The sequence below is a fragment of the Sarcophilus harrisii genome, chromosome 6 (genome assembly GCF_902635505.1).
Source record: "Sarcophilus harrisii chromosome 6, mSarHar1.11, whole genome shotgun sequence".
NCBI classification, from domain to species: domain Eukaryota; kingdom Metazoa; phylum Chordata; class Mammalia; order Dasyuromorphia; family Dasyuridae; genus Sarcophilus; species Sarcophilus harrisii.
In genome coordinates, this window is record NC_045431.1 from 247,701,039 (window position 1) to 247,728,321 (window position 27,283).

Here is a 27,283-nt window from a genome sequence, read left to right on the forward strand (position 1 = left end):
AGTATCCTGCTCATCATTTCTTGTAGCACAATCATATTCTATTACAATCATATAACTGTTTAGTCATTCCTCAATTGATTAGAATTCCATTTCCAATTTTTAGCCACCACAAAAAGAACTGCTACAAATATTTTTGTACAAATAGGTCTCTCCCTCCTTCTCTCCTCTTCCTCCTCCTTTTGCTCTTTCTCCTTTTCTTTCTCTTCTTCTTCTGTTCTTCTTCCTCCTCCTCCTCCCCTTCTTCATCTTCTTCCTTCTCCTCTCTTCCTTCTTCAGAAAATCAGGGCAACATTTTCCCTTTTCCAATTTTATGGCACATCTCCAATTTCCTTGATACTTTAAATATCACTGATAGTGGCTTAGCAATTACATCTGCCATTTCTTTAAGAATACAAGAATGGGGGACAGTTAGGTGGCACAGTGGATGGAGCACCAGTCCTGAAGTCAGGAGTACCAGAGTTCAAATCTGACCTCAGACACTTAACACTTCCTGGCTGTGTAACCCTGGGCAAGTCACTTGACTCCAATTGCCTCAGAAAAAAAAAAAAAAAGAATACAAAAATATAGATCACTGGCTCCAGCTTACTTAGATTCATCAAGAGCACTTTTAATAGAATTTTTGTTTTTATCATTTTCAATTTAAATTCTCCTTTGCAGAGAAAACAGAAAATAGTATAGGAAGTGAAACAGGAAAGAATTGATTGCTTTATCTTAGTGAAAATTCAAGTGAGATAAGATAACATACATTTGTAAGGGACAAGAAAAAGGAAATGCAAGTATAATACAGAATTTGCATACTGGATGAAAGGACAAAGGAGAAGGGATCTGAGAATAGCTGAGGGAGTTTGATTGAATCAGTTATTAACAGGGTCGATCTTATGAAGAAAAATTAGATAGACTAGAGTGAAGACAATGAAATTGAAAAACAGGAAATGGTAAGGAGTTTTGGTAAAGAGAAAATCTCAGTTGAAAATGGGAGAAGTAGAGTGTACAATGGAAAGACAGGATGTTATGATCAGAGTTTTGGTCAAATAAAGGGTCGAACTGTATCCATGCATGACAGATATAATGATGAAATACATTGGGGTACAAAAGCATAAGAATTGTTCAGTAATGTAAGCTCGTTAATAAGCTAAAAGAAGATAATGTGAATTTGCCCTTTAGTATGTGTGTTGCATAATCATAATTATAACAAGACATTATTATATCATTTCACCCACATAAAAAGCAATTTTTATGTAATAGAAGTTCAGTTTCCTAATTTAAAAAGATTCTATACATCTCACAAAATATTGATTACTGGCCATGACTTATAAGTTTTTCTCTTGACTTAGGTGATTCACAAAATCTCTAAAGATTTATAATATGGAGAATGGCTCAGAGGTGAAGGAGTTCATCCTTGTGGGATTAACAGATGCCCCAGAGCTTCAAATGCCTCTCTTCATCATGTTCACTGTCATCTACCTCATCACCCTGGTGGGGAACCTGGGAATGGTGGTGATCATCTTTTGGGACTCTCGTCTCCACACACCCATGTACTTTTTCCTTAGTAACCTCTCTCTGGTCGATTTTGGCTACTCAACAGCTATTACTCCTAAGGTGATGGCAGGATTCCTCATGGGCAACAAAATCATCTCCTACAATGGATGTGCTGCACAAATGTTCTTCTTTGTAGCATTTGCCACCGTTGAAAGTTATCTCCTGGCCTCTATGGCTTATGATCGCCAGGTAGCCGTGTGTAAGCCCCTCCATTACTCCACCAGCATGACATCTGGTGTGTGTGCTGCTCTGGTCATTGGCTCCTATTTCTGTGGTTTTCTGAACTCTTCCATTCACACAGCAGATACCTTCAGCCTCCACTTCTGCGGTTCCAATGTGGTTCCTCACTTTTTCTGTGATATTCCACCTCTTTTAGTTCTCTCTTGCTCTGACACACATGTCAGTGAATTAGTGGTTTTCTTTGTTGTGGGATTCAATGTCTTTTTTGCCATTTTCATCATATTGATGTCCTATTTATTAATTTTCATTGCCATCTTGAGAATGCGCTCTGCTGAGGGCCGCCAGAAAGCCTTCTCCATCTGTGCTTCCCACCTCACAGCTGTGTCTATATTCTATGGGACAATTATCTTCATGTATTTGCAACCCAGTTCCAGCCATTCCATGGACACAGACAAAATGGCCTCAGTGTTTTACACTATGATCATCCCTATGCTAAACCCTCTCATCTACAGCTTGAGGAACAAGGAAGTTAAGGGTGCTTTTAGAAAAGTTGTGGAGGGTACAAAGTCTTCAGTAGGCCTCCAACTTTATTTTCTTTAAAGAAAAAATCTTTATAGGCATTCTTCTTCCTCAGTTTGATCTTTCAGCATAACATCTCCAGTTCTTAAACCCTAATTATCTCCCATGAATCAAGAGCCCTAAATTCTTCCTCTCTATCTTGAGCACTGAAACATCTGCTCTAGTTGGCCTTCAACATTTGATTCTATCACCTGCCATTTTTAGACATTTGGGGAATCTGAATGTTTCTTACATCTGCAGTCTTCAGTTGATACCTTTTTGAAATTGAAAAAAGGGTCAATTCATCTTTTCAAAGGAGCTTTAAAAATTCTGATAATAGCAAGAGGTATAATATGGTTGAAATAAAATAATCCTTATGAGTGACATTTACACTCTGTGGGATGCTGAGCAAGTCACTGTTAAGTGAGTTAGGGATCATCTTCCCTATAAAAGGACTGTTGAAAATTCTCATTGGAAAGAAACCTATTTTTATTTCCGAGTTTTTGTATTTGGCTCTGGTGATAGGGTTGTGACTGGGATAGAGTAGGCACAAAATTTCCAGTCAGGTAAGTTTCTTTGTTAATGTAGACTTGAAACTCTTGTGTAATTTATAATCTCATTCTTGTGCATTATTTTGGTCAGTCTCGAGCCATTGTAAAATGAAAATAAAGATTCTAAATCAACTAGATTATTTCTATGAATTTTTTATCTTCTATGATTTTACTAATATATCTACTATCACTTAGAATTAAAACAATGGAATCAATGTATTTAAAAGTTGGAAACTAACTCAGTGACCATATAGTCTAATCCAAACATAAGTGGTATAAATATTACAACAGTTTATAAGTAATAATACATTCTCTGCTTAAAATTTTCCAAGGAGAGAGAGTTCCTTTATTTGCTAGGTAACCCATTATGCTTTGACTTAGCTCCATGACTAGGAAGTCCTTCTTGATATAAAACCATAATTTACTTCATTATAGCTTCTTCCCATTGCTCCTACTTCATTATCTGGTTACTTTCCTCTTCAGCATATTAATGTTTTCTTGCACCAAAAATTGAGTATAATGCTATTCAATGTGAAGATCTTTCTCCATGCCTTTATTTTTCTCTTTTTAAAATTAGTCTAATTGGAGGAGATAAAGCAGGGTTTTTAACTGTGAAGATACCAAATCATCAATTAAAGTCTAAATTAAATCCCCGATCTTCCCTACATATAAAACCCATATACTGTTGGACTTATGTGTGCTAATATCCACATTGGCTACCACAATTCTTGACAAATTGTAGGTGCTTAATAAATACTATTTTAAAATTTTTTGATTGTTTTGATGTTTTATGGTTTTGATTCTTGTAATGAACTTCATTTTTTCAGAACTTTATTATATTTTGTTATGGGCCAGAACTCTGAAACAAGGATTCTTACAGTGGAATTGATAAAGACAATGGTTATCTAGTTTAGCATTGTGATGAATAGTTCTGAGTTCAGTATGATTGATTTGATCTTACAACAAGTAATGGTTTTTAGTGAAATAATGATTGGTTTTTACTCAGTGTAGAGCGTATAAGCTGGGAGCTCAAGATCTTGGAGGGAAGGAGAGATTCAATTCCATCTTCGGTCAGGCTCCTGGTGACTGGCCTGGCCTCCTGTACTTCCCCCACTGAAACCAAGACTTCTGAAGGATCTCAAGAAAGTAGCTGAGCATCAGGCCAAGGAGATGATAAAGACTTTTAGATTTTAACACCTGGGTATTCTTGTGGTGATTACTGAAATGAAGGCTGCTCCCAAGACCTCCAGAAAAACAAATCGAGAACATTACAATATTTGATTAAAAAAAAAAAACACCATCGTTACATGCCAGAAAATTATGTAAATTATCATTAAATTCCTAATATAATATGAACTAATTAAGTTTACTTATCTATTGCAAATGAAACATAGTACATGATAACAGTTACTATCCTCTATGAGCAGGCAAGACTATGGACAGGCAAAGTTTCTTATTTATATAACAATCTACCCATTAATGACTTATCTTTCTATCTTGGGCCCTTCTGATCCAAGATTTGTTTTATTTCCTTTCCTGTTGATCCTACCTATATGATCACATTTCCCCCCCTTTTTTCTCAGGGTACCATGTCCAATCCAAAGATCATTAATTTGTGATATGTAATTTTTATTATTAATGAAATTAAGATAAGTTTTTGATAACTAAAATTATTAAGATTCTATAAAGTTTAGTATTCAAGGACTGAGATGAGTGATAGGAGCCAATAATGGACGATATAGACCAGGCACAATGTAACAATGGGAGTCCTTTCTGCAGGGTAAAGAGAGGATGATCAGGTCAGGGAGGTGAGAGAAAGTTCTTGAGTGAAAAATTGATCTTTAAAAATTGGGATATTACAGCATCAAAAAGGACAGGATTATGATAACAGAAGTGAGAGATGAACTTCAGGTTGGTAGGCTCAAGTCAACAATAATTCATAATGTGTTTTACATATATTCTCTATTTACTCTCACAACATCCCTATTAATCAAACATAAGAGATATCATTAACCCTATTTTTACAGCTCAGCTCATTGAGGCTTGGATAGATTAAAAAAAAATTGTTCACAATCACACAACTGTTTCCACTAGTATGATTCTCCTGATGGTATGTGAACATTCATTTTTTGACTGTGATTTCTCTTAAATAGTAATTAGAGTGGTGGTGGTGGTGGCAATATTTATTAGCAGTTAGCTTTTATATGTCACTTTGAGGTACACAAAACAGTTTACAAAGATTAAGTATTTTATCTTTACAACACCTTCGTGAGACATGCTATTATCTCCATTTTACAGATGAGGAAAGCAAGGAGACACAGGGTCCATGTCTGAAAATCTAATATTATACACATACACACATATAATATATATATATATAATATATTATATGTGTGTGTTGCATTTGTACACACATTTGCATACGTGTGCATATAAATGTCAAGAATGCTGAGAAAGAAAAAATGTCAGAGACTATCAATGTCTCTATAGGAACTTCCACATTTTGTAGATGCTGTCCATGGTTTTGTAGACTTGCTCTACATGACTGTCAGATCATATTCTGCCAGTAGTAGGGATTTGACAGATAATATATATTTAGCTATGCCTACAGGTCTATAATCTTTACAAGTCCTAAAATTTTAGCCTGAATTTTTGAAGGAATATTCTAAATTAGTGCAAGCTTTTTGATCTCAAGGGTCCTCTACACTATTTAAAATTATTGAGAATCCCAAGAGTTTTTATGTGAATTATATTTAATGACATTTCCCATACCATAGATTTGAATTTCATATATTTCTTTAACATAATTTTCACATTACAAACTCCTTAAAAGAGTCTTGGGGACTCCAACGTATTTCAGATTACACTTTGAGAATAGCTGTTAGAGATACTTTTTCAGGTTTATCATTGAGAATAAATGGAATTTTGCAAACAACAATAACAACAACAAACAACTAAGATGTGCTTTCCAATATTCAGGAAAATTGCCTCTTTAATTTGGTATATTTTTATTTTAACTACTAAAGCATACATTTTATTTGAATAGGGAAATAGGAGAAAATGGGAAAGGTCCCAGAAAAATATTTTCCCAAAAACAGGCAGTAGGTGGCACCTCTGAAGGTCAACCATAGATGACCTTCTCTTCAGGATGATTTAAGCTATTTGGGAAGGAAATCTTAAATGGATCAATCCCAAGGTGGAATGGTCTGTCTTAAGAGGAAATGTGTTGTGTCCTCATTGAAGAGCTTCATGTAGATGCCAAATTGTTGTTTGCATTGAAAATATAATTTTTGTTCAAGTATGGACTGAAACAAATAGCTTTTGAGAGAATTTCATTGGCAACTTCTAATTATAAATTTCAGTGTTGAAATCTAGATATTTAGAGAAGTTGGTCAGTTGGAGAAATGTAGGTGGGAATAAATTATATTCTCAGCACGTTATTCTAACCCTTCTCAAGACTGCTAACAGGGCAGAGGGTGTCTCTGAGATTTGACTGGTTCAACATTAGGCAAAGTACTTTGAAACATACATTGGACTGATAAAAGGAAGTTGTGACGATTCCTCATCCTCCACCTTGCACATGTCTAGCATTTGATTACATGAAAAAGAGGCAGAGAGACTTTTCTTTTCAAAGAGACCAAAAAAACCAATTGCATTGTGGTAAACCACATTGAGTTCTAAATAGTTGTCTCATCCCCTGACTGCTTCTTTTGTTCCTCTGGTGGCTTAACTTGTTGCTTGCTAGTGAGCTCATGCCCTTCTGAGAGCATTCATATTTTCTATGCATGATGGAAAAGTCCTGACAACATATAGTCATATGACTTTGTTGGAAATCAGAACCATCAGAATCCTACAATATATTGTTTACAAGAAACATTTAAAGCAGAGTGATACATACAGAGTAAAGATAAAGTGCTGGAACAGAATCTAATATGCTTCAAGTGAAGTAAAAAAAAAAAAAAAAAAAAAAGAAAAAAAAAAAAAAAAGCAGAGGTAGTGATCCGCAAATCAAGCAAAAGCAAAAACAGATCTAATTAAAAGATGCATGGAAGGAAACTACGTTTTGCTAAAGCGTACCATAGAAAATGAAGTAATATCAGTGCTAAACATATATAGACCTAGTGATATAGCATCCAAATTTTTAGAGGAAAGGTTAAGAAAGCTGCAAGAAGAAATAGCAAAAGTATACTAGTGGGGCATCTCAAATTTGCTCGATTGAACTAGATAAACCTTTGGATTTGGAGTTTTGGAGAAAACTGATTGGAGACAGAATGGAATATGCTTTTTTTACCCTCAGAGGCACATATTTCCTACACAAAAATTGATCATTTATTAGGGCATAAAAACCTTTACGTCAAATGCATTAAGGCAGAAATAGTAAATGTATCTTTTTCAGATCATAATGCAATAAATTATATATAATAAAGGTCCAGGGAAAATATATAAAAATTATTTGGAAACTAAATAATCTAATTATTTCTAAAGAATGAGTGGGTGAAAAACAAATCCAACACAATCAATAATTTCATCCAAGAGAATGACGATAAGACAACATACCAAAATTTACATGATGCAGCCAAAGTAGTTCTTAGGGGAAATTTCCTCTCTCTAGATGCCATCTTGAATAAAATAGAGAAAGAAAAAAATCTGTGAATTGGACATGCAACTAAAAAAGCTAGGGAAAAAAAAAACCAAATTGAAATCCCCCAGTTAGGTACCAAACTTGAAATTCTGAAAATAAAAGGGAAGATTAATAAAATTGAAAGTAAAAAGCTATTGAATTAATAAACAAAACTAAGAGTTGGTTTTATGAAAAAAAACTTTTAATTATTTTGATTAGAAAAAGGAATGAAAAAAATTAAATTGTTGGTATCAAAAATGAAAAGGGTGAACTTTCCACCATTGAAGAGGAAATTAAAGCAATAATTAGGAGCTATTTCGCCTGTGTGCCAATAAATTTGATAATCTAAGTAAAATCAATGAATATTTACAAAAATATCAATCGTCCAGATTAACAGAGGAGGAAAACAGATAGCCCTGATGCTATAATATAAGAAGGACAATAATTAATTGAAGGGAATTCAAGGGAAGGATGCCAGGATCATGCTGGGTCTGGAGTACCTGTTATATGTAAAAATCAATTGAAAAAATAGGCATGTTTAATTTGAAGAGAAAAATTGTATTTGTGAGTGGGAGGAGTGTAGATAGCCCAATAGTTGTCTTCAAGAAATTGAAAAATTCTTATATATAACAGAGGCTGCTATGGTCCAATTGATCAACTCCCTAAGAAAAAAAATCTTCAGGTCTAGATGAACTTACAAGTTCATTCTACCAAACATTAAAGAACAATTAATTGCAATACTATATAAACTATTTGGAAAAATAGGGAAAGAAGGTGTCCTACCAAATTCTTTTTTTTTTTTTTTGACACAGATAGGGTTCTGATATCTAAACCAGGAAGGGTTAAACAGAGAAAGAAAGTTATAGACCAATTTCCCTAATGAATGTTATTGCAAAAATCCTAAATAAAATATGAGCAAAGAGATTGGCACAAATTATCACCACAATCATATACCATGACCAATTTATACCGGGAATTCAGGCTGGTTTAATATTAGGAAAACTATTAGCATAATTGACTATATCAATATCCAAACAAATCTTATGATTATCTTAATAGATGCAGAAAAGCATTTAATAAAATCCAGTATTCATTCCTATTAAAAACACTAGAAAATACAGGAATAAATGGACTTTTCCTTAAAATGGTTAGTAGCACGTATTTAAAACCCATCGGCAAGCATTATATGTAATGGGGATAAACTAGAACCATTCTCAATAAAATCAGAGGTGAAACAACATGGCTCCCTATCACTATTAGTATTCAATATTATATTAGAAATGTTAGCTTTAGCAATAAAAGAAATAAGGGTAGTTTCACTGAATATAGGATGTACAATTCCATGTTATACAGTTAGTAACTATGGAGTTGCTGTTGACCACAGAGAAGTAATTTTCTCATTAGAGCACCCCACATTAATATGTCTTTGTACTCAATTCCTGGGCCTTTAGGTACTGAAATCATATTTTAACTATATTTGGATTTATTTCAGGAGAACAAATGTGTGATCAATTGATAGCCTATTTTTTTCTTTTATTTACCTAGAAATACTAATTCTATACCATAGTCCAGTTATTGACTTTACTTGCATAGAATTCCATGAAATAGCAATGGATGAGAATAACAAAAGAAAAATGAGCTACTAATTGATGATACACTTGTTCCTGCCTGATTCTGCCATCTTCCCAGAATCCTTCCATTTATAATTCATAGGCAAATGTTACAAGTTAATGATGGGGGTGTGGAGGCTTTGAATTAACATTATAAACTATAAAGAAAAAGGTTTTGGCAAAAGAGATTGTGCACTCAGGCAAAAAATAGATTAATCATTTTTCTATATCAGTAGGTAGAAAGGTAATAATTGAGCAGCTGGTGAACTATTGTAAAGATGAAAACTGCCGATTAATCTCCTGCCCATGGTCCTGACTATTCATAGAGGATAGACACTATCACCACACACTCTGCTCCATTTATAACAAATGGGCATATTTAATGCGTTTATATAATTCTTGGGATTCTATTGATAATTTAGATTACTTTGCACTATGGCACAATGACTTCTTTTGCTCAAATAAAATACAATAATGTTTCCCTGAAATGAAGAATTTCACTATATAAAATTTTTAAAAAATCAAATTGATCACTCAAGAAATATTAAGCACCTACTACTTTTTAACCACTGTGTCAGATACTATAACCTCAGTGTCCTATGACTTTCTGAGTAGAAATCTATAGATTTCTATGGGAAAGAAAAGGAAATGGAATTAGTTAGAGATTGTTAATTTGGTCTCAGCAAAGTGAGACAAGACTGCTGGCTCTTTTTTAATTCAGCGGAATGAAACATAAATTAAAGAAGTAAATGAAGAATCCCCACATAAGACTGAATTGTTGTCCCTTCCTGATGCTATAATATAAGAAGGACAATAATTAATTGAAGGGAATTCAAGGGAAGGATGCCAGGATCATGCTGGGTCTGGAGTACCTGTTATATGTAAAAATCAATTGAAAAAATAGGCATGTTTAATTTGAAGAGAAAAATTGTATTTGTGAGTGGGGGGAGTGTAGATAGCCCAATAGTTGTCTTCAAGAAATTGAAAAATTCTTATATATAATTATGCTGTTTGAAACCAAGTGACAGAGTCAGGAGCAATGGATGGGCGATATAAAGAGGCAAATTTACGCTTCATATCAGGGTGGGGGAAATCTTTCTAATTATTAGCACTGGACAAATCTTGAATGGGTTATATTGAGAAGAAGTAGTTTCCTGCTCCTTGGAAGTCATTAACCAAAGGCTGGATTATTCCTCAGATACATTACAATGGGGGTTCCTTTTTGGTAAAGATTATATTATATAGCTACTTAGCTTCTGACTAATTCTGTGATTCTAATATTATGATAATGAATATATCAGTAAATACAAGCCAGAAAAAAGTAAAACACAAAAAATGAGTGATTGTGTCTGCCTTTCCCGCTGAAATAAAACTTTTCTCCGTTGTACAAAAAGTTGAGACCACCAGGCAAAAAGGATAAAAGTGTTTCCAAGGTAATCAATTGGTGAGCAAACATTTGTAAAGTTTTTCTTGTGTAGGAGGCACTGTGCCAGGTCCCAGATATAACTTGCTCTGTAAGCAAGTATAAGTAATTTAATCAGTTCACTCCAGGAAATAGTCTAAGAATATAAATTACTCAGAAGTTTCTAATCTACATCACTAGAGGGAGTTGTCATATCAGGGAGTCTATATCCAAACCCTTCCTAAGCCATCATCCCTAAGTGCAAGGTTTAAAGATAATAATAGCATGATATCTTGGACTCTTCAGGAACACTGTAAAGAATTCAAGAATCACTTAACAGATTTGCTCTGGGGTTGTACAAAGTACAAATAGATATTTATTTCTACTTTCTCCTCCCCTCTATGCACATACACGCGCGCGCACACACACACACACACACTGAAAATTTGGTAAAATTCCTTTTGAAAAGATAAGCTAATTATTTATACAACTTCAAAAGATATCCTCAGTAGAGAACTGCAGTTCTGAGGAAAGATTCAACTTCCACACATTTCTAAAAAAAGGTACATCTGAAACTTGAAACCAAAGAAATCTGAAGTTTCCTATTCTCAGAAGGGAGAAGGAAAATTCAGCTCACTGTCATGGGAAATAATTAGGATGTGGACTTTAGAGAGGCTGTACTTTAAAGATCAAAGAAAGGAAGAAAATACTTCTGCTTTTTTCTTAATTAAAGTGAGAGGCCTAATGAAGGATTTGTCCCTTCAACAGCTTTCCTTAGAGAACTGTTGACCTTCTTGTTCCTTAAGCTATTGATCTAAAGGTCCAACTTGGGGATGACTGATGTAAAATACTGAAACCATTTTTTCTGTTTCCTTGGAATTATGCTCTAGTTTCAAATTCTTCCCTCTTGAAGGAAGCCTAGTGTAGGATAAAGACTAAAGAGCAGAGTTGGGTTCTAATCCTGCTACTACCACTATGTCTGGAATTAAATATAATTCCTTTCTCTAATCTGACCCTCATCTGCAGGCTGAGGGAGTAAAGTTAGATGGGTTTTTTAACATCTAAAATGTAAAGCATGATCTAGACAATTACAGCTTTTTAAATCATGAACAAATTTTGAAAGAAGTATTTGTACCATTAAAACAAAAATATAATCCCTTTCAATAGCCAATTTTTAAATTCAGTGTTTACTGTACTTTATGAAGTATATGGGGCAACAAGTGATATATATATACATATATATATATATATATATATATATATATATATATATGAAATAATGACATTTGGTAGAATGCCAAGGCTCTTCATTTTAGAATGGGAAGACCTAGATTTGGATCCAATTCTGCTCTTTATTATGTGTCACCCTAGGCAAGACCCCTACCATCTCAGAGTCTTACTTTCCTTAGCTATGAAACTGGATGATCCATAAGAGCTTAAGATATAGGAGGCAGATAAGTGACAATGAATATAGAAAAAGGATGTAGAATATGAAGTGAGTTCCAACTATAAGACACTTGTCATCTATATGACCTTGGACACAACATTTAATATTTCTCAGCCTCAGTTTCCTTATCTCTAAAATGGAGATAATAGTATAGGGGATTGTAAGGACAAATGAGATTTTAAAATGACAAATGAGATTTTAAAAATATCACAAAACATTGTGAAAATGGTACTTCCAAATCTCTGACTCTAAACTCTTACCTCCCTTTACTTTGAATACAAGGATACTAATTTTTTTTTTCATGTAGCTCTTATATAGTAGAATTGCATGGAACTTCTCACTAATATTCCAATAGCTGAGACCTACTTGGGTCCTTTAGGATAGTGACAAGACTCCAAGAAGAAGGACTTACTGAGTATCTTCACCCGAGCATGAATCTTGTATTAGAAACTTCATCCAAAGACAAGAGAAGATTTGTATAAGTCCTCCTGGTGGCAATTTTCCATGTCATAGTCTGTTCTCAGCCATTATGGCTCCTTGGATCTTGGTGACAGGAAGGTCGCTAGATAAACTAAGGCAAGGGAGAATTGTATCTGATTTTATTAATAAAAGAAAAATGGTAACAATCAAACATCAGGTTTGTTTAAGGAACTTTGGTTCCTACTGAGACAAAAAGACTTTCTGTGGTTTTGGCTCACAAACTTTTAGTAGGGTTTTACAGGAATGGACATTTTGGTGCTCTTAAAGTACAAAGATTCTTCTAAGGACAACCAGAGCTACTTAGTGTGCATGTCTGAGAAGCCCATAATGGTATAACCAAGTCTGTGAGGTCCCAATCGCAATTACTAAGGAAAGTCATGTTGTTTTGGCTACTCTTCAGTTATTACTTCTAAAGGGATACCTGGATCCCTCCCAGGGGACAAAACTATCTCCTGGATTGGATGTGCTACACAAATATATTTCTTTGTGTACTCCAGCATGACAACTAGTGTGTTTATTCAATATCTGACCTTTCATTACTATGTCTGATTTTTTCCCCTCCATTCCCACAGGAAACACCTTCAGTCTCTACTTTTCCATGTCAAACATGATCCATTATCTTTTGGGATTTTATTCCATCCATCTTGGTTCTTTTCAGTTTGGTCACATACATTAATGAATTGGTGATCTTCTTTGTTGCAGCATTCAATGCAGCTTTTGCCATTTAAAAATCTTGAAATCTTGTTTTTTCATAATTTTAATTGATATTTTGAGAATGCACTTAGCCAAGGGCTGTCAGAAAATGTTCTGTTTTCCCATCGTCCATATTCTATGGACAGTCATCTTCATGATCTCCCAGCTCCAGACATTCCATGGACAGAAATGAAGTAACTTCAGTGTTCTACAGTGTGATAATCCCCATATTGAATATTTCATTCTATAGTCTGAGGAATAAGGAAGTTTGTAGTGCTTTTAGGAAAAGCATTGAGAAGACAAAAGTTTTCATTAGGTACTTCTTAATCAAGAAGAAAAATATCAAATATTTTTTCTTTTCTCCTTTGACCTTTAAAGACCTTCTACGTGTAGGGTTTGATTTTCCATGTATCATAGGCAATGAATTTTCTCTTTCCATCCTGAATATGGAAAGCATCTTCCTTCATTGGCTTTTACGATCTGAGTTTATGATTCGTAATTTTTAGAAATTCGGGGAATCAGTATGCTTTTACACTTCAACTCCAAGTTGGACATACTTTTGAAGTTTAAGCATCATTCATCTTTTCACAGGAGCTTCAACAAAATTCCTAAATCACAGAAAGTTATGTTGTGTTGTACAAATTGGCCAGTGAAGGCAGGCAGACTTAGGGGAAGAGAAGGTGATCATCTGTGTCTCAACTTCTTAAACTGATTCATGATTCTCTGTGTATCTTGTAAGTGAATGTGGGGGTCACAAAATTATGATTTATCATCAGTAGATGTTTGATTTTTATACCTATTTTATATACCTATACACACGAGATCAAGTAAAAAATTCTACAGGCAAAAAGGTTGCAAGTAGAAAAAGTTTAAGAAGTCTTGAGTATATCATTGCTGCTCTAGGTGTTTTCTTGAAAGGTCCAGTAAAAAGTATCTGTTAATCCCCATGAGCTTTTGCACTTATAAGGTGGTACCAAATGGAGAGAGCTTCCAAATATACAAAATCCCAGTGTGGCAATTTTCTCAACTGATGAGTATTGGTCAACTCTTCCTAACTTATATTCTGAGAATTGTATGAGAGAAATGAGAGTTTAAATCAATTACTTATGGTGACTCAAAAGTCACAAACAGGATCTTTCATAGTGACTGGCACATAACAATAATATATTTTTATTCCTAATTTTTCATTTTGCCTTGGATTCTAAATCTTTTATGTAATGGAATTAAAATTCCTAATTAACATAGGTTACCCCTAACATCCCAAAATCTTAAGACTTTTTTCCTTTTTCATGCTTTCTCTTAAATTTTCTTCATAAATAAATTCATATCATTTAGAATTAGAATCAAAGAATAAAATGATTTAAGATGTAGTAAAGACTTCTTCCCCCCAAAATATCTACTTTTAAAATTTCTGGTAAGGAATCCAGTTTCTGTTTAAAGATTTCCAAGAGGAGGAAAATCGTTGTCCTTTAACAGCTTCTATTTCCATTTGTCTAGCACTAATGGCTTAGAAATTCTGCCCCCCAAAATATTCAGTCTAACTTTACCTCTTCGTTACTTCTACCCATTGTATTCTACCCTCTGATTTCATCATTCTCATCACATTTTATGGCACAATAATAGTGCATTTCATTCAAGTACTACAAATTTTTGTCCATTCCCTGGTTGATTGACATAAAATTTTTTTTTTCCCCAATTTTTCCTAGAAATTTCTTCTAAATTATTCCCTTGAAGCATAAGTCCAATAAGGGAGTCTGTACTTCAAAAGGTACAGGAATTTTATTCACATTATTTGCATAAGTTCAAATATTAAAAATTATTGTCCAAAATTATTGTACCATCTCATAGCTCTATCAACAATTTGTTAGTGTTCCTATTATCCCACAATTCTCCTATGTTGACTACTGATTTTTTTTTTTTGTTATCTTTACCTATTTGAATGGTGTAAGCTTTAAGGTTGTTTTGATTTACACTTCTCTTATTTTGGGAATTGGCCTCTATGTACACATGTATTGTTACATAGATGTTACAGATACATATAAATAAATGATTTTGGATTCTTTATTTAGAAACTTTTTAGCTTTATGTATTCAAAAGTTTGTCCAGTATCTTTTGTAATTGCTTCCCATATCTTGCTTGCTTAAGAATACAACTTCTGGCTATAGATGGGAATGGTACATAATCATATACCTTCTTCTCTTCTAATTTTTTAATATATGATCATCATTATTAAGATAAATTATCATCTATTGTACCTAATATTATATTGTGTTGCTCTAAGCCTAATATCTGCCAAACTGCTTTCTAGTTTCCCCAGCAATTTTTATCAAATACATTTTTTCTTTGTTATTTATATTAACTATTATTAACTAATAAATATTCATTATGTACTTATTATATGCCAGCCAGTCACAATTCTAAGTACTGAGAAAGCTAAAAGAAGCAAAAGACACACCCTACCCTTAAACGACTTAGGATCTCATGGTAGAGAAAATAAACAAAAAAGTAAAATATCAAATTCAATGTTCTATACAATGTATTTTTCTTCCAACCACCTGGCCTCAATGTTCTAAACCCTTTTCATTTTGGTTATTGCCTCTCACCACAAAATGTGAACAGAGAACAAAATATTAGCATGCAACTGAAAACTTGAAAACAAGTTTCATATGGGATAAATAATACATATTTAACAGGGGGAAGGCCCTGGAATTATAGTTGGAAAAGCCTTCTCATAGAAGATGGGATTTCAGTTGGGATTTTAAGGCAGCCAACAGGGGGACATGCAGGCCAGGAATATTCCCCATGTAGGGGACAGCTACAGAAAATGTCTGTGGTATGGAGATAAGACATTTTTGTTACCTGTTGTGATACAGGAGCCATCTGCCAGTGGCTGCTGGAGGTCTAACTCAGACATGTAGAATGGATCTCTTCTTGTGAGAGGATGATGACAATTATACAAGGAGACTGAGAAGCAGTTGTTATTCTCTGACCTCCCTACTGAGAAGCAGTTGCATTATCTGACCTCTCTCCTCTTGCCTCTGCCTCCAATTTATTTTCTTCCCAGTCTACAAGCAATACCTGTCAGTAAAAGGAGCTTTGCAACTCCTTCAGATGTTATGATTCACAGTTGTGGAGGCTCTCGGAGAATTGACTTGCCCCTTCACCTAACCACAGTCCTTAATAGTTACCCACTTCCACTGTTTCTGATTCTTATTCATATGTTCCATTGAATGGTTTCTTTTTATGTTTTGAGTTTTTAAAAATTCTTTTATAACATGAATCTTTTTAGTAACTCTGTCCTATATCTGTTTTGCAAAAATAAACATTGTGGCATGATAGAAGGTTCTTTGTGTTATTAAAAATTTCAATATCTACATAAACTCATTAAATATGTGTATTTATTATAAATGGTACAGCAATGTGGTAGTAGCATCTATCCTTTATTAGTAGGCAGGACCATGGCTAGGTAAAGATATTCAGCAAAGAAACCTTTCACCTATTTCTGCCCAGGACCTTTTTTATTCATTTTCCTTATTTTGGGTCTTTTTGTTTTTGAAGAAGATTTGACCAATATTTTTTTTCTGATAAGTAGCACCAGCTATTATGAAATATACTTTTCTTTTTTTTTCCTTAAAGGATTTTTCAACCCAATTAATGTCAGACCATTAACCTGTATGGTTATCTATTAATTATAAATGAAATTATAGCCCTAAAACCTTTCTATTAGCTAGTCAGTAATCCCCTAGTTTGATTTATCATTGATAAGGTTTGACAAGAAATATTTCCATCTGGGATATGGCAAGAAAAATAATATATGAACATGTTCCCAAATATCTTGGTGGTATAATCCACTCTGTACCACCTCATTCTCTTGAGAAAATAGGCTCAAAATCTACCAATTCCTACATATAATTGATTCCATAAAGTTAACATCTAGATAGAGAATGAATACAAGATGAATTTTTATCTTCCATCTACTGTTGAGATGTCCTCCTATAGATCATTCTCAGAGATAGTTTCCTTGCCTGTCATGAAATCTGGCATAAATTTCAACCACTAAATTCTGTATCTTACACTCTAAAATTTTAAAATTTCCAAGAATGAACAGTTTACTTCCTTGACAAAAAAGTAAAATATCAAATTCAATGTTCTATACAAGGTATTTTTTTCCAACCACCTGGCCTCAATGTCCTAAACCCTGTTCAATTTGGTCATTGCCTCTCACCACAAAATGTGAACAGAGAACAAAATATTAGCATGCAACTGAAATAAGGGCCCTGTGATATTTAAAAAGTTTGAGAATTTTAAGAATGCAAGTCATTACCCAACTGATAAATGGTCAAAGAATTTGAACTGGAAGTTTTCTGATGAAGAAATTAAAGCCATTGACAGTCATATGGAAAATGTTCTAAATCACTATTGATTAGAGAAATGCAAATAAGACAACTCTGAGGTACTACTTCATACCATTAAGATGACAGGAAAAGATAATGTTAAATGTAGGAAAGATTATGGGAAAACTGAAACACTAATACATTATTGGTGGAGTTGTAAAATGATTCAATCATTCTAGAAGGTAGTTTGGAACTATGCCCAAAGGTTTACACAACTGTACATACTTTTTGGTTCAGCAATATCACTATTGGGTCTATATTCCAAGAAGATCACAAAAGATGGGGAAAGATCCACATGTGCAAAAATCTTTATAGCAGCTCTTTTTGTAGTGGCAAGGAACTTGAAATTGCCTGGATGCCCATTTAATTGGGGAATGGCTGAAGAAGTTATAGTATATGAATGTGATAGAGAATTATTGTTCCATAAGAAATGATGAACAGGTAAATTTCAGAAAAGCCTGGAACTGAGGCTAAGTGAAGTGAATAAAAACCCAGAGAACATTGTATACAGCAACAGCAAGATTATGTGATGATCAACTCTGATGGACGTGGCTCTTATTAACAATGAGGTGAATCAAGGCAATTCCAATAGGCTTGGGATGGAAAATGTCATCCGCATCCAGGGAGAACTATGGATATTGAATATGTATCAAAGCATGTATTTTAAACTTTTAGATTGTTTTTCTTTTCCATGATTTTTTTTCCTTTGGGTCTGATTTTTTCTTGCATGACATTTAAAACAAATATGGAAATATGTTTTAAAGAACTGCATCTATTTAACTTATATCAGATTATTTATTATCTTGGGGAGAGGAGAAGTAAGGGAGGAAGAAAATTTAGAAACACAAAGTCTTACAAAAATGAGTGTTGAAAACTATCTTTAGCTGTATTTGAAAAAATAAAATACTAATGAATTTTTTAAAAAATAAAACACATAAGAAAATTTCCAATGGCTGAATATGCAGTTCCAATAGGATCTGAATTTTATAAGAATGTAGTGAATTTCTCATTACTCCTCAGTTTATGAGAGTTTCTGAAGTTCATAAATTTTTAATTCATCATTCTGAATAACCTTTAAGTCAGTTCTCAAGCAGAAGGAGGAAGGATGTAGAGGACTGGAAATTAGCAACATGCTAATTTTACTTCTTAATTTTTTGACTCTATGTAATTTGTCTAATCTTTCTCTTAAGTAATTTGGGGATGATAACCCTTCAATGTTACAGGACATTTTAAAAAGATTTTCCCCAACCCTTTTTGTTTTGTCTCTTTTCACTATTAGATTAATATTTGATAACAGATTCTATTTCCATTATCTCCATCACATTGAACTAAATATTCTTGTCCAAGTATGAACCATAGTCAATATAACCTTTGAGGTCTCTGCCATATCTGAGAGTGATTCTCAAGTTGAATGTTTAAAAATAGTTCTTATGAAGGATCCACAGAAGCAAAGGAGGGTGAAAGAAAAAAAAACTTGAATAGACTTTCATCAGATCAAAATCCAACCTGAACTGCAAGATTTAAAAATCAGTGGTCTTAGAACTGATTAACCAATCACTTTAAGACAGGATGAGTGACTGTGGGTTGGCTCCCTCTGCGGCTTGAGTATTATGATTAGGGAAATTACTGAAAAGTGCTATGGAGTGGATAAATGTAACTGAGTTATCTTCTCATCTTCCTTCTCGTACATGGCTAGTTTTGGGGGGAACTGACAACTTAGAATATAGTATGTAGTTGGAATAGTGCATGATGTACTGGGTATGAGTCAAGAAGACCCGAGTTCAAATTTGGTTTCAGATATTTACTAGCTATGTGGGCAAGTCATCTAACTCTTTTTATCTTAGTTTCTTCATTTATAAAATGAGCTAGAAAAGGAAATAATAAACCATTCTAGTATCTTTGCAAAGAAAATTCCGAATGGGGTTCTGAAGGCTCAGTCATAATTTAAAAATTACTATATGCTAAAACCTACTTAGAATATATTTAAGGGGATGTTTTATCATTCTTTTTAATTTACATTTTGTTTTTTATTATGAGATGAATAAATAATAATAGGCTGATAATTTCAATACACCAGAACAGAAGAAAATCAAACACGAAGCTGTTAATTTTTGTAATGTGTTTATTATATTTAAAATAAATGTACCACTTTTCAGTGTCCCCTCCTGAAATTCCTTCCATTTTTTGTATTTTTAAAATGATTTGCTGACTCTTTTCTACTTTTTTCTTTTTTTCTTGCATCATAATCATAATCTATCAAGCCCCTAAATCTCTGGATATATCAGTCCTTTCCCATCAGACATTTTTCTTCTAAGAGGCAAATGAATGGAAGTTACACTGTTACAGACATTGTGCCCAGACCCTAAGGGACTTCTATCATCCCCTACCTATTTTCCAGTTGTCCATGTGTTGGCTCCATCAGGTCTAGGCCTGCTGAGACTCATGGCCCTAATTTCTTATGTCTCCTGAGAGCAGCCATGTTCTTTGTGTACCATAGAAAAGTCCTAACAATTGAATCTGAATACACTTATGTCTTTCTTTAGTAACAGTGATTGGGTCTCCACAGATCTGGGTATACTATTATGCACTTTTCAGAGGTACACACTAAGGAGCTCTGGGTGTCCTTAAAGGAGGACTTTGTGTTTTAAGAGCACCAATATGTCCATTCTTGTAAAACCTTACTGCACAGTTTGTGGTCCAAAGCCACAGAAAATCTTTTTATCTTACTTTGGGCTAAAGTCCACTAGATAAGTATGATTTTGGTTGTTGTCATCCTTAAGTTTTAAATAAAATGAGAAACAGTTCTCCGATTTTTTAGATCATGTATTGATCTTTCTATCACCAGGATCCAAAGAGCAATAACGGCTGAGACCAATGCAGCATGATGTGAAAAACTCTGAGTTTTTAGCATCCAAAGCCAGGAACAGTTTCTACAAATCCTCTTCTCTTTGGATAAAGATTTATCCTGCGGTGAAGATACTTCTTTAGTCCTCCCACTTAAAATCTTGTCAGCATCCTAAAAGACCCAGGTAGGTCTCGGCTATTAGAAAATTAGTAACAGGTTCTACGCAGTTCTACTATATGAGTGCCACATGAATGAAAAATGGTATCCTTGACTTCAAGGTATGAGAAGATAAAAGATTTAAAATCACAGATTTGCAACTGCTATCTTTATAATGTTTCGTGTTATTCCATTCAAATTTATGATACTGGTCACTAGCATTTATTGTGAACTTCAAGATTCACAAGGCACTGTACTTTTTGAAATCTCACAATAGTCTTGTGAGGTAGATGGTACTATTACCTCCATTTTAAAGATGAGGAAACTAAGGGTGAGTGAGAGATGTTAGGTGATGTGTCCACTGTCATGCAAGTGTCTTAGAGTTTGAATTAATTTCATCTAGATTCCATCTTTTTCTTCTTTTATTCTCTTTGCAGCTTGTCTATGTCCTACATCATAAGATTGAATGCAAAAAAGACCTTATATATCTAGTTTAATATCTGAGGAAACTGAGATTCTGAGATGACAGGGGTCTTGCCTGGGGTGACACATGTAATAAAGAATAGAATCGGGATGCAAACCCAGGTCTTCTCATCCTAAGTTGAATAATCTTGTCATACCACCAATTGTTATTATTGTATATACTTATTATTGTTCACTCAAGTATTTCAAAGCTTTTTTATAAATAATGATGAACCCTGAATTAAAAAAAATCTTTTCTGGTGATTGCAAGAATTATATATTTGTTTTTAGTAAAAATTCTACACTTTGATTTGTCCCTGACATAAAGAATTGTTATTGCCTAGATCACACTGTACATTTTTGACATGAAAAAATTCCAGGTGGCCTTATTCTTTTAACCTACAGACAATGTAATTGGACTCCAGTTTATGAGATAACATCTAACATTCCCAGGGCAAATTATGGGAGTAGTAAGACTTTCTAAATTTACAGTTCTCTAGTCTTTTCCACACACCAGGCTTCCTTTGTGAGGGAAGGATTTGGAACCAGAGTATCATAGTTCACATAATGTTATATTCTCATATGCTTTAGCTAAGTCATATATAAATGAAGGGATAGGACTAGGTGAACTTTAAGACCATTCCTAGTTTTAAATGAATGAATCTATTAAGACTTTATGTAGAAATATTTTATCTTCATTATTATTTAAAATGTTTTCCTAGCCAAGAGTTTTTGTGTTTGATTTGATTCATGCAATTAATTCAGTTCAACAAACCTATATTTAATGTGGACTCTGTACCAGTTACTGTGCCTTTCTCTGAAAATAGCCCAACCTCCCATCACAAATGCACATATGCAATCAAACCCAAATATTTCCCACCTTCAATGATTTTATATTGCACAGGTGAAAACGATAGTTTACAAATAAATCAATAGAAAATATACACGAAGGAAATGTAAACTCTTTAAATGAGAAACACAAACAATGAGAGAAACTGAAAAAGTTCTATTGGAAGTGACAGTTGAATTGCTTATTTCAGGGAGCAAGGGAGTCTAAAGGAAGTGTTGAAGAGAAAGAGTTTTAGAAACATGAAAAACAACTTATACAAAGGCACATAGCTGGGAGATGGGAGATCAAGGATGGACACATGAATGTAGAACCTGTCTGTCATGTGGGACACATGAGGACATGGAGAATAATGAGAAATCAATTCAGGAAGATAGGATGGAGAGAGTTTTTGAAGGGTATTAAATGTGAAACAGAGACATTCATATTTTATATAGGTGGTCTACTGAATATCACTAAAGATCAGAGAGAAATTTAGGAATATCAAATTGTAATTGCATGAAAGATGAATTTAAACATTAGCAGAACTTGGGCATTATTGTACATAATAGGGAATGAAAAATTGTATAAAAGGAAGAAAATTAACCAACATAATGATGTAGTGTTTGGACTTTTGGAGGTTTTCAGATGGATATAATATATGACCTAGAATTGGAGAAATGAGCTCAAATTGGATATCAGATATTTCCTAGGTGACTTTTCTCAAATCTCTTATCTATCTCTATTTCTGTTTCATCCTCTGTAAATTGGGTATAATACCTATATTCCTGTTTTGTTCTAAAGATCAAATGAAGAAATACTAATAAATAACTTTCCTAAACTAAGTGTTATCTGAATTTTATTATTAGTGTTTTTGGAAGAGATAAGATAAAATGAGAAGATCACATATAAGGAGATTAACTTTAGCAGTGGGGAAATCCATTTTTTCCTCTAAGATAGGGACAAACAAAGTAGGCAGGAATAGGGAATATGGATGAGAGGTTTGGAGTGTGGAAGAAGGAAGAAAGAAATCAAGAACAATGATAGTTCTCTTTGCCGATTCAAGAGGGAAGAGAATAATACAGGAGAGAAAGAAAAAAGAGCTAATGGAGAAAATAACTGGGTTCCTTTGGACCAGGGAAGATAGATACAAGTGATAAAAGAATATCATGTTTCTATAGACAGCCTAGTCAGCATATTTATGGACCTCTATGGCCCCATGTTCATTGGACCTTTAAAGGCAAACAGTGAGTATAATTTTTAAGTTGGAATGTCTGGTGAAAGGCAATGGAGCATGGAGTTCCAGAATAGCTGGAGGACTATCAATGAAGCAGTTAAAAATCAGTTCAATCCTGTGAAGGGGATAAGGAGATAAAATTGGAAACATGGTAGGAATATAGGAACTGATATTTATGATAAGGAGTAAATGTAGGGAGAAGGAAAGTAAAGCAGAATATGTACTGGAAAGAGAGTAGAATATATTAAAGAGGAATTTCTGAGTTCTGGGTCATGGAATTGGAGGGAGGATCAATTCAATAGCATGGCCACAATATATGTGACTGGAGACAATTAAAGACAAAAGTCATGGGAGTTATAGGGATTGAAGACCTGTTCAGTAATTATCTTAATGAGTTTAAGGGGACTTATTATGATGTGTGCTGTAAAATCATAATAGCAACATTAGTATGCTATCATTTTATTATATGTCAAAACTCCATAATTTTTGTCACAAAATATTGTAGTTTCATATTATATAAAATAGGATTCTATAACAATCACAAAAGAACAATAAAAACTATGATCTTTTCTGTGTTTTTCCGTTTCTCTTGTTCCAGGTCAATCTTCCAAATCCCTACAAGACATTTATGGAGAATTGCTCAGAAGTGAAGGAGTTCATCCTTGTGGGATTAACAGATGCCCCTGAGCTTCAGGTCCCCCTCTTCATAATATTCATCATCATCTATCTCATCACCTTGGTGGGGAACCTGGGATTAGTAATTCTGATATTGGGGGACTCCAGTCTTCACACACCCATGTACTTTTTCCTCAGTAACCTCTCTCTGGTAGATTTGGGTTACTCTTCAACCATTACTCCTAAAGTGATGGCTGGATTCCTCCCAGGGGACAAAATCATTTCCTATAATGGATGTGCTGCACAAATATTTTTCTTTGCCTACTTTGCAACAACTGAAAGCTATCTCTTGGCTGCTATGGCCTACGATCGCCAGGTTGCAGTGTGTAAGCCCCTCCATTATACTACCACCATGACATACAGTGTATGTGCTTGGTTGATTAGTAGTTGCCATATCTGTGGTTTTCTTTTTGCCTGCATTCACACAGGAAACACCTTCAGCCTCTACTTTTGCAATTCCAACTTGATTCATCACTTTTTCTGTGATGTTCCACCCCTCTTGGTTCTCTCCTACTCTGTCTCCTACATTAATGAACTAATTGTTTTCTTTGCAGTAGGTTTCAGTGTATTCTTTGGGCTTTTTTTCATTCTTAAATCCTACTTTTTAATTTTTATTTCCATTATGAGGATGCGTTCAGCTGAGGGCCACCAGAAAGCATTCTCTACTTGTGCTTCCCATCTCACAGCTGTGTCCATATTCTATGGAACAATAATCTTCATGTACTTACAACCCAGCTCCAGGCATTCCATGGACACAGATAAAATGGCGTCAGTGTTCTACACCATAGTAATTCCCATGTTGAATCCTCTGGTCTATAGTCTGAGGAATAAGGAAGTCACTAGTGCTTTTAGGAAAATCATAGAAAAGACAAAGTCTTAAGTATTTCCTTTTAATTTAGGAGAAAAGCATTCATGATTTTTCTTCTACATCATGATCTTTACAGCATATCCTCTCTTAGGTTGACACAGCCTTCATTATCTATGCATCCTAGGCCTAACATCTCTCTTTCCATCTTGAATTTAGAAAACATCTTCCCTCACTAGCTTCCAGAATCTGACTCTATGATCTACAATTACTTAGCTATGTGGAAAAGATGGCTGTTTTTGACACTAAAATTTTGGGCTGAAGAAACTTTAAAATTTTTAATATCTGTTCATCTTTTCACAAAACCTTAACAAAATTCCTTTACCACTAAAAGTTATGATGTATTGAACATCAGCATTTAGGAGTCTGCCATTTTCTTTTCATGTGAGTCTGGATAAACCATGGTTAACTGACTCAGTTGGGGATTGCTATCATCAAGGTATTACCTTTCTCAAAGTTTTGATGAAAATTCTATTAAAAAGTCAAAATGTTCACTTATTGCATGTGAAAATGTTATTAGTGATATTAAGACTGGCACCATTACTTAAATATTCTGAAAAAAAATATTTGAGCTGAGCTAAGTATGATGGTGGTAATTCTGAAAACAATTGGGTGGGGAGGGATAAAAAGGAGCAATTATCTCAGAAGAATGAGGCAGGAAAGGAAGAAATGATACAGAGAGAGGAAGCAAGTTGGGGTGAAGTTTAGTAGTGCTAAAAATCTAATCTCTTTAGAAATGGGTTAAAGAGGGAACAATATATACATTAAAAAAGCGTCTAAAAGTTTCTAAATCTTTAAAGAAATGAGAGGTTAAAGAGATAAGGAAGAGATTTTTAGAAAAGATTATAAATTAAGAATTAGAAGAGTCGGGGAGAGGATTAGGTAGAGACAGATGGGTGGGTACATTATAAAAAAGAACTATGTATAGATTAAAGCAAATCAGATCTATGAAGAAGAGGAAGGTGAATGGGGGGCAGAATGATAGTGAGGGAATATAGAGGAAATGGAAATACTCAATTAGCAATAACTATGAATGTGAATGAAAAAATAACAGAATGAATTAAAATTTGAAGTTAATATGTTACAAGAAACACATTAAAGATTGGAAGGCATATGTAGAGTTTTCAAAATAAAGGGTTGGAGTAAATTTATTATGTTTTTGCTGAGGTAAAAAAAACAAGTAGAGATGGCAACCATTATCTCAGATAAAGTTAAAGTTCAAATAGATTTAATTTAAAAAGATAAAAAGATAAAACACACTATGTGTCACCAATATTATTCAATATTGTGTTAGAAATACTTGCATTAACAATAAAAAGAAAAATAATTGAAGGAATCAGAAAATGAGAAATGAGGTAAGAAACTATTTTTTGCAGATGATTTGATGCTATATTTGGAAAATCCTAAAGAAACAACAAAATGTTGGTTAAACTAATTAACAATGTTACCAGAGTAGTAAGATATTAAATAAATCCATATACATCATTAGCATTTTTAGATATCACAAACAAAACCCTGCAGGAAGAGATAGTAAGAGATACCCCATTTAAAATAGCTATTGACAGTATAATACACTTGAAAGTATACCTGTCAAAATAGAACCAGTAACTACATGAACATAATTATAAAACTTTCTTTTTTTACAAACAAAAGCTGGTTTAAGGCAATGGAAAAAGTCTTTCAGATAAAAGTCTCCTTTTTTAACTATATACGTACCTTTGTCAAATTTATAGTTTTAGAAGTAACTCCATAATTTGATAAATGGTCAAATGTTGTTATAGACAGAAATTTTTCAATAGTATTTTTAGTAGGGAAATACAAATTAAAATGATTTTGAGATATTATCCTACACCTATCATATTGATTAAAATGATAGCTGTTTTTCAATTGGGGCATGATTAAACAAGTTGTGTTTGGTGATAGAATACTACTGTGCTATGATAAATAATAAGCTGGTTGATTTTAGAAAAAAACATGAAAGAGCAGGTAGATGGGACAGTGTTTGGAACTTTTTTTTTAATTTTAAAAATAAACAGTATGTCAAAAATGCTGAGATAGAGAAAAAAGCTGTCAGATTATAAGATAGTCAGAGACTATCAATGTCTCTGTCTGTGGAAACTTTCACATTTTATAGATGCTGTCCATGGTTCTGTGGACTTGCTCCACATGAGATCAGACTTTACCTGTGGCTGGGATTTGACAGATAATACATATTTCGGTGAGTTCACAGGCTTCATTCCATGCCGAATGTTTACATCAAAAATGGAATTCTTTTTCAAGTATTAGCTAGAACAAGTAGCTTTTGAGATAACTTTAACATTGGCAATCTCTAATTATAAATTTCAATGTTGAAACCTAGAGATTAAAAAATTTAGAAGTTAATCAATTGGAAAAATATAGATGTTAATGAATAATAGTCCCAGCACATGAACCCAACCCTTTTCAAGACTGCTAACAATAGGGCAGGAGTCTCTGAGTTCGAGTGGCTCAGTATGATGGAAACTATTTTGAAACATATACTGGACTGGTAAAATGAAGTTGTGCTGTTCCCTCATCCTCTACCTTGCATATACCTACAATTTTTGGTTGAGATTTTTTGGAAAGTCTGTAGACATACTTTTCAAAGATACCCCCAAAATTCAGTTGAATTGTGGGAAACCATATTGTTTGGGCTCTAAATGGTTGTTTCATCCCCTGACTGTTCCTTTTGTACATCGGGTGGCTTAACTAGTCAATTGTTAC

The 27,283-nt window shown here is 33.8% G+C and overlaps 2 protein-coding genes and 1 long non-coding RNA gene across 3 annotated transcripts in view; 2 read left to right on the forward strand and 1 right to left on the reverse strand.

The window, feature by feature from the left end:
- The first annotated feature begins 1,349 nt into the window (after positions 1 to 1,349).
- LOC100917364 (olfactory receptor 5B12-like) lies at positions 1,350 to 2,319 on the forward strand. Its single transcript, XM_003773984.4, has one exon. The coding sequence runs from the start codon at positions 1,366 to 1,368 to the stop codon at positions 2,317 to 2,319; it is 954 nt and encodes a 317-aa protein (XP_003774032.2). The 5' UTR covers positions 1,350 to 1,365.
- Positions 2,320 to 7,407: 5,088 nt separating this feature from the next.
- LOC116419775 overlaps positions 7,408 to 27,283 on the reverse strand; it is a 45,238-nt gene continuing 25,362 nt past the window's right edge. The window contains exon 4 of the long non-coding RNA XR_004230075.1: positions 7,408 to 7,447. This is a non-coding gene — a long non-coding RNA (uncharacterized LOC116419775). The remainder of the gene's footprint in view (positions 7,448 to 27,283) is intronic.
- LOC100930554 (olfactory receptor 5B12-like) lies at positions 23,630 to 24,556 on the forward strand. The gene has a single exon (XM_031941843.1). It carries the CDS (start codon positions 23,630 to 23,632, stop codon positions 24,554 to 24,556), a length of 927 nt encoding a protein of 308 aa, XP_031797703.1.

Excerpts from the sequence above, each read along its gene's own strand:
- LOC100930554 (XM_031941843.1), top strand. The coding sequence starts at position 23,630 with ATGGAGAATTGCTCAGAAGTGAAGGAGTTCATCCTTGTGGGATTAACA.
- LOC100917364 (XM_003773984.4), top strand. The coding sequence starts at position 1,366 with ATGGAGAATGGCTCAGAGGTGAAGGAGTTCATCCTTGTGGGATTAACA.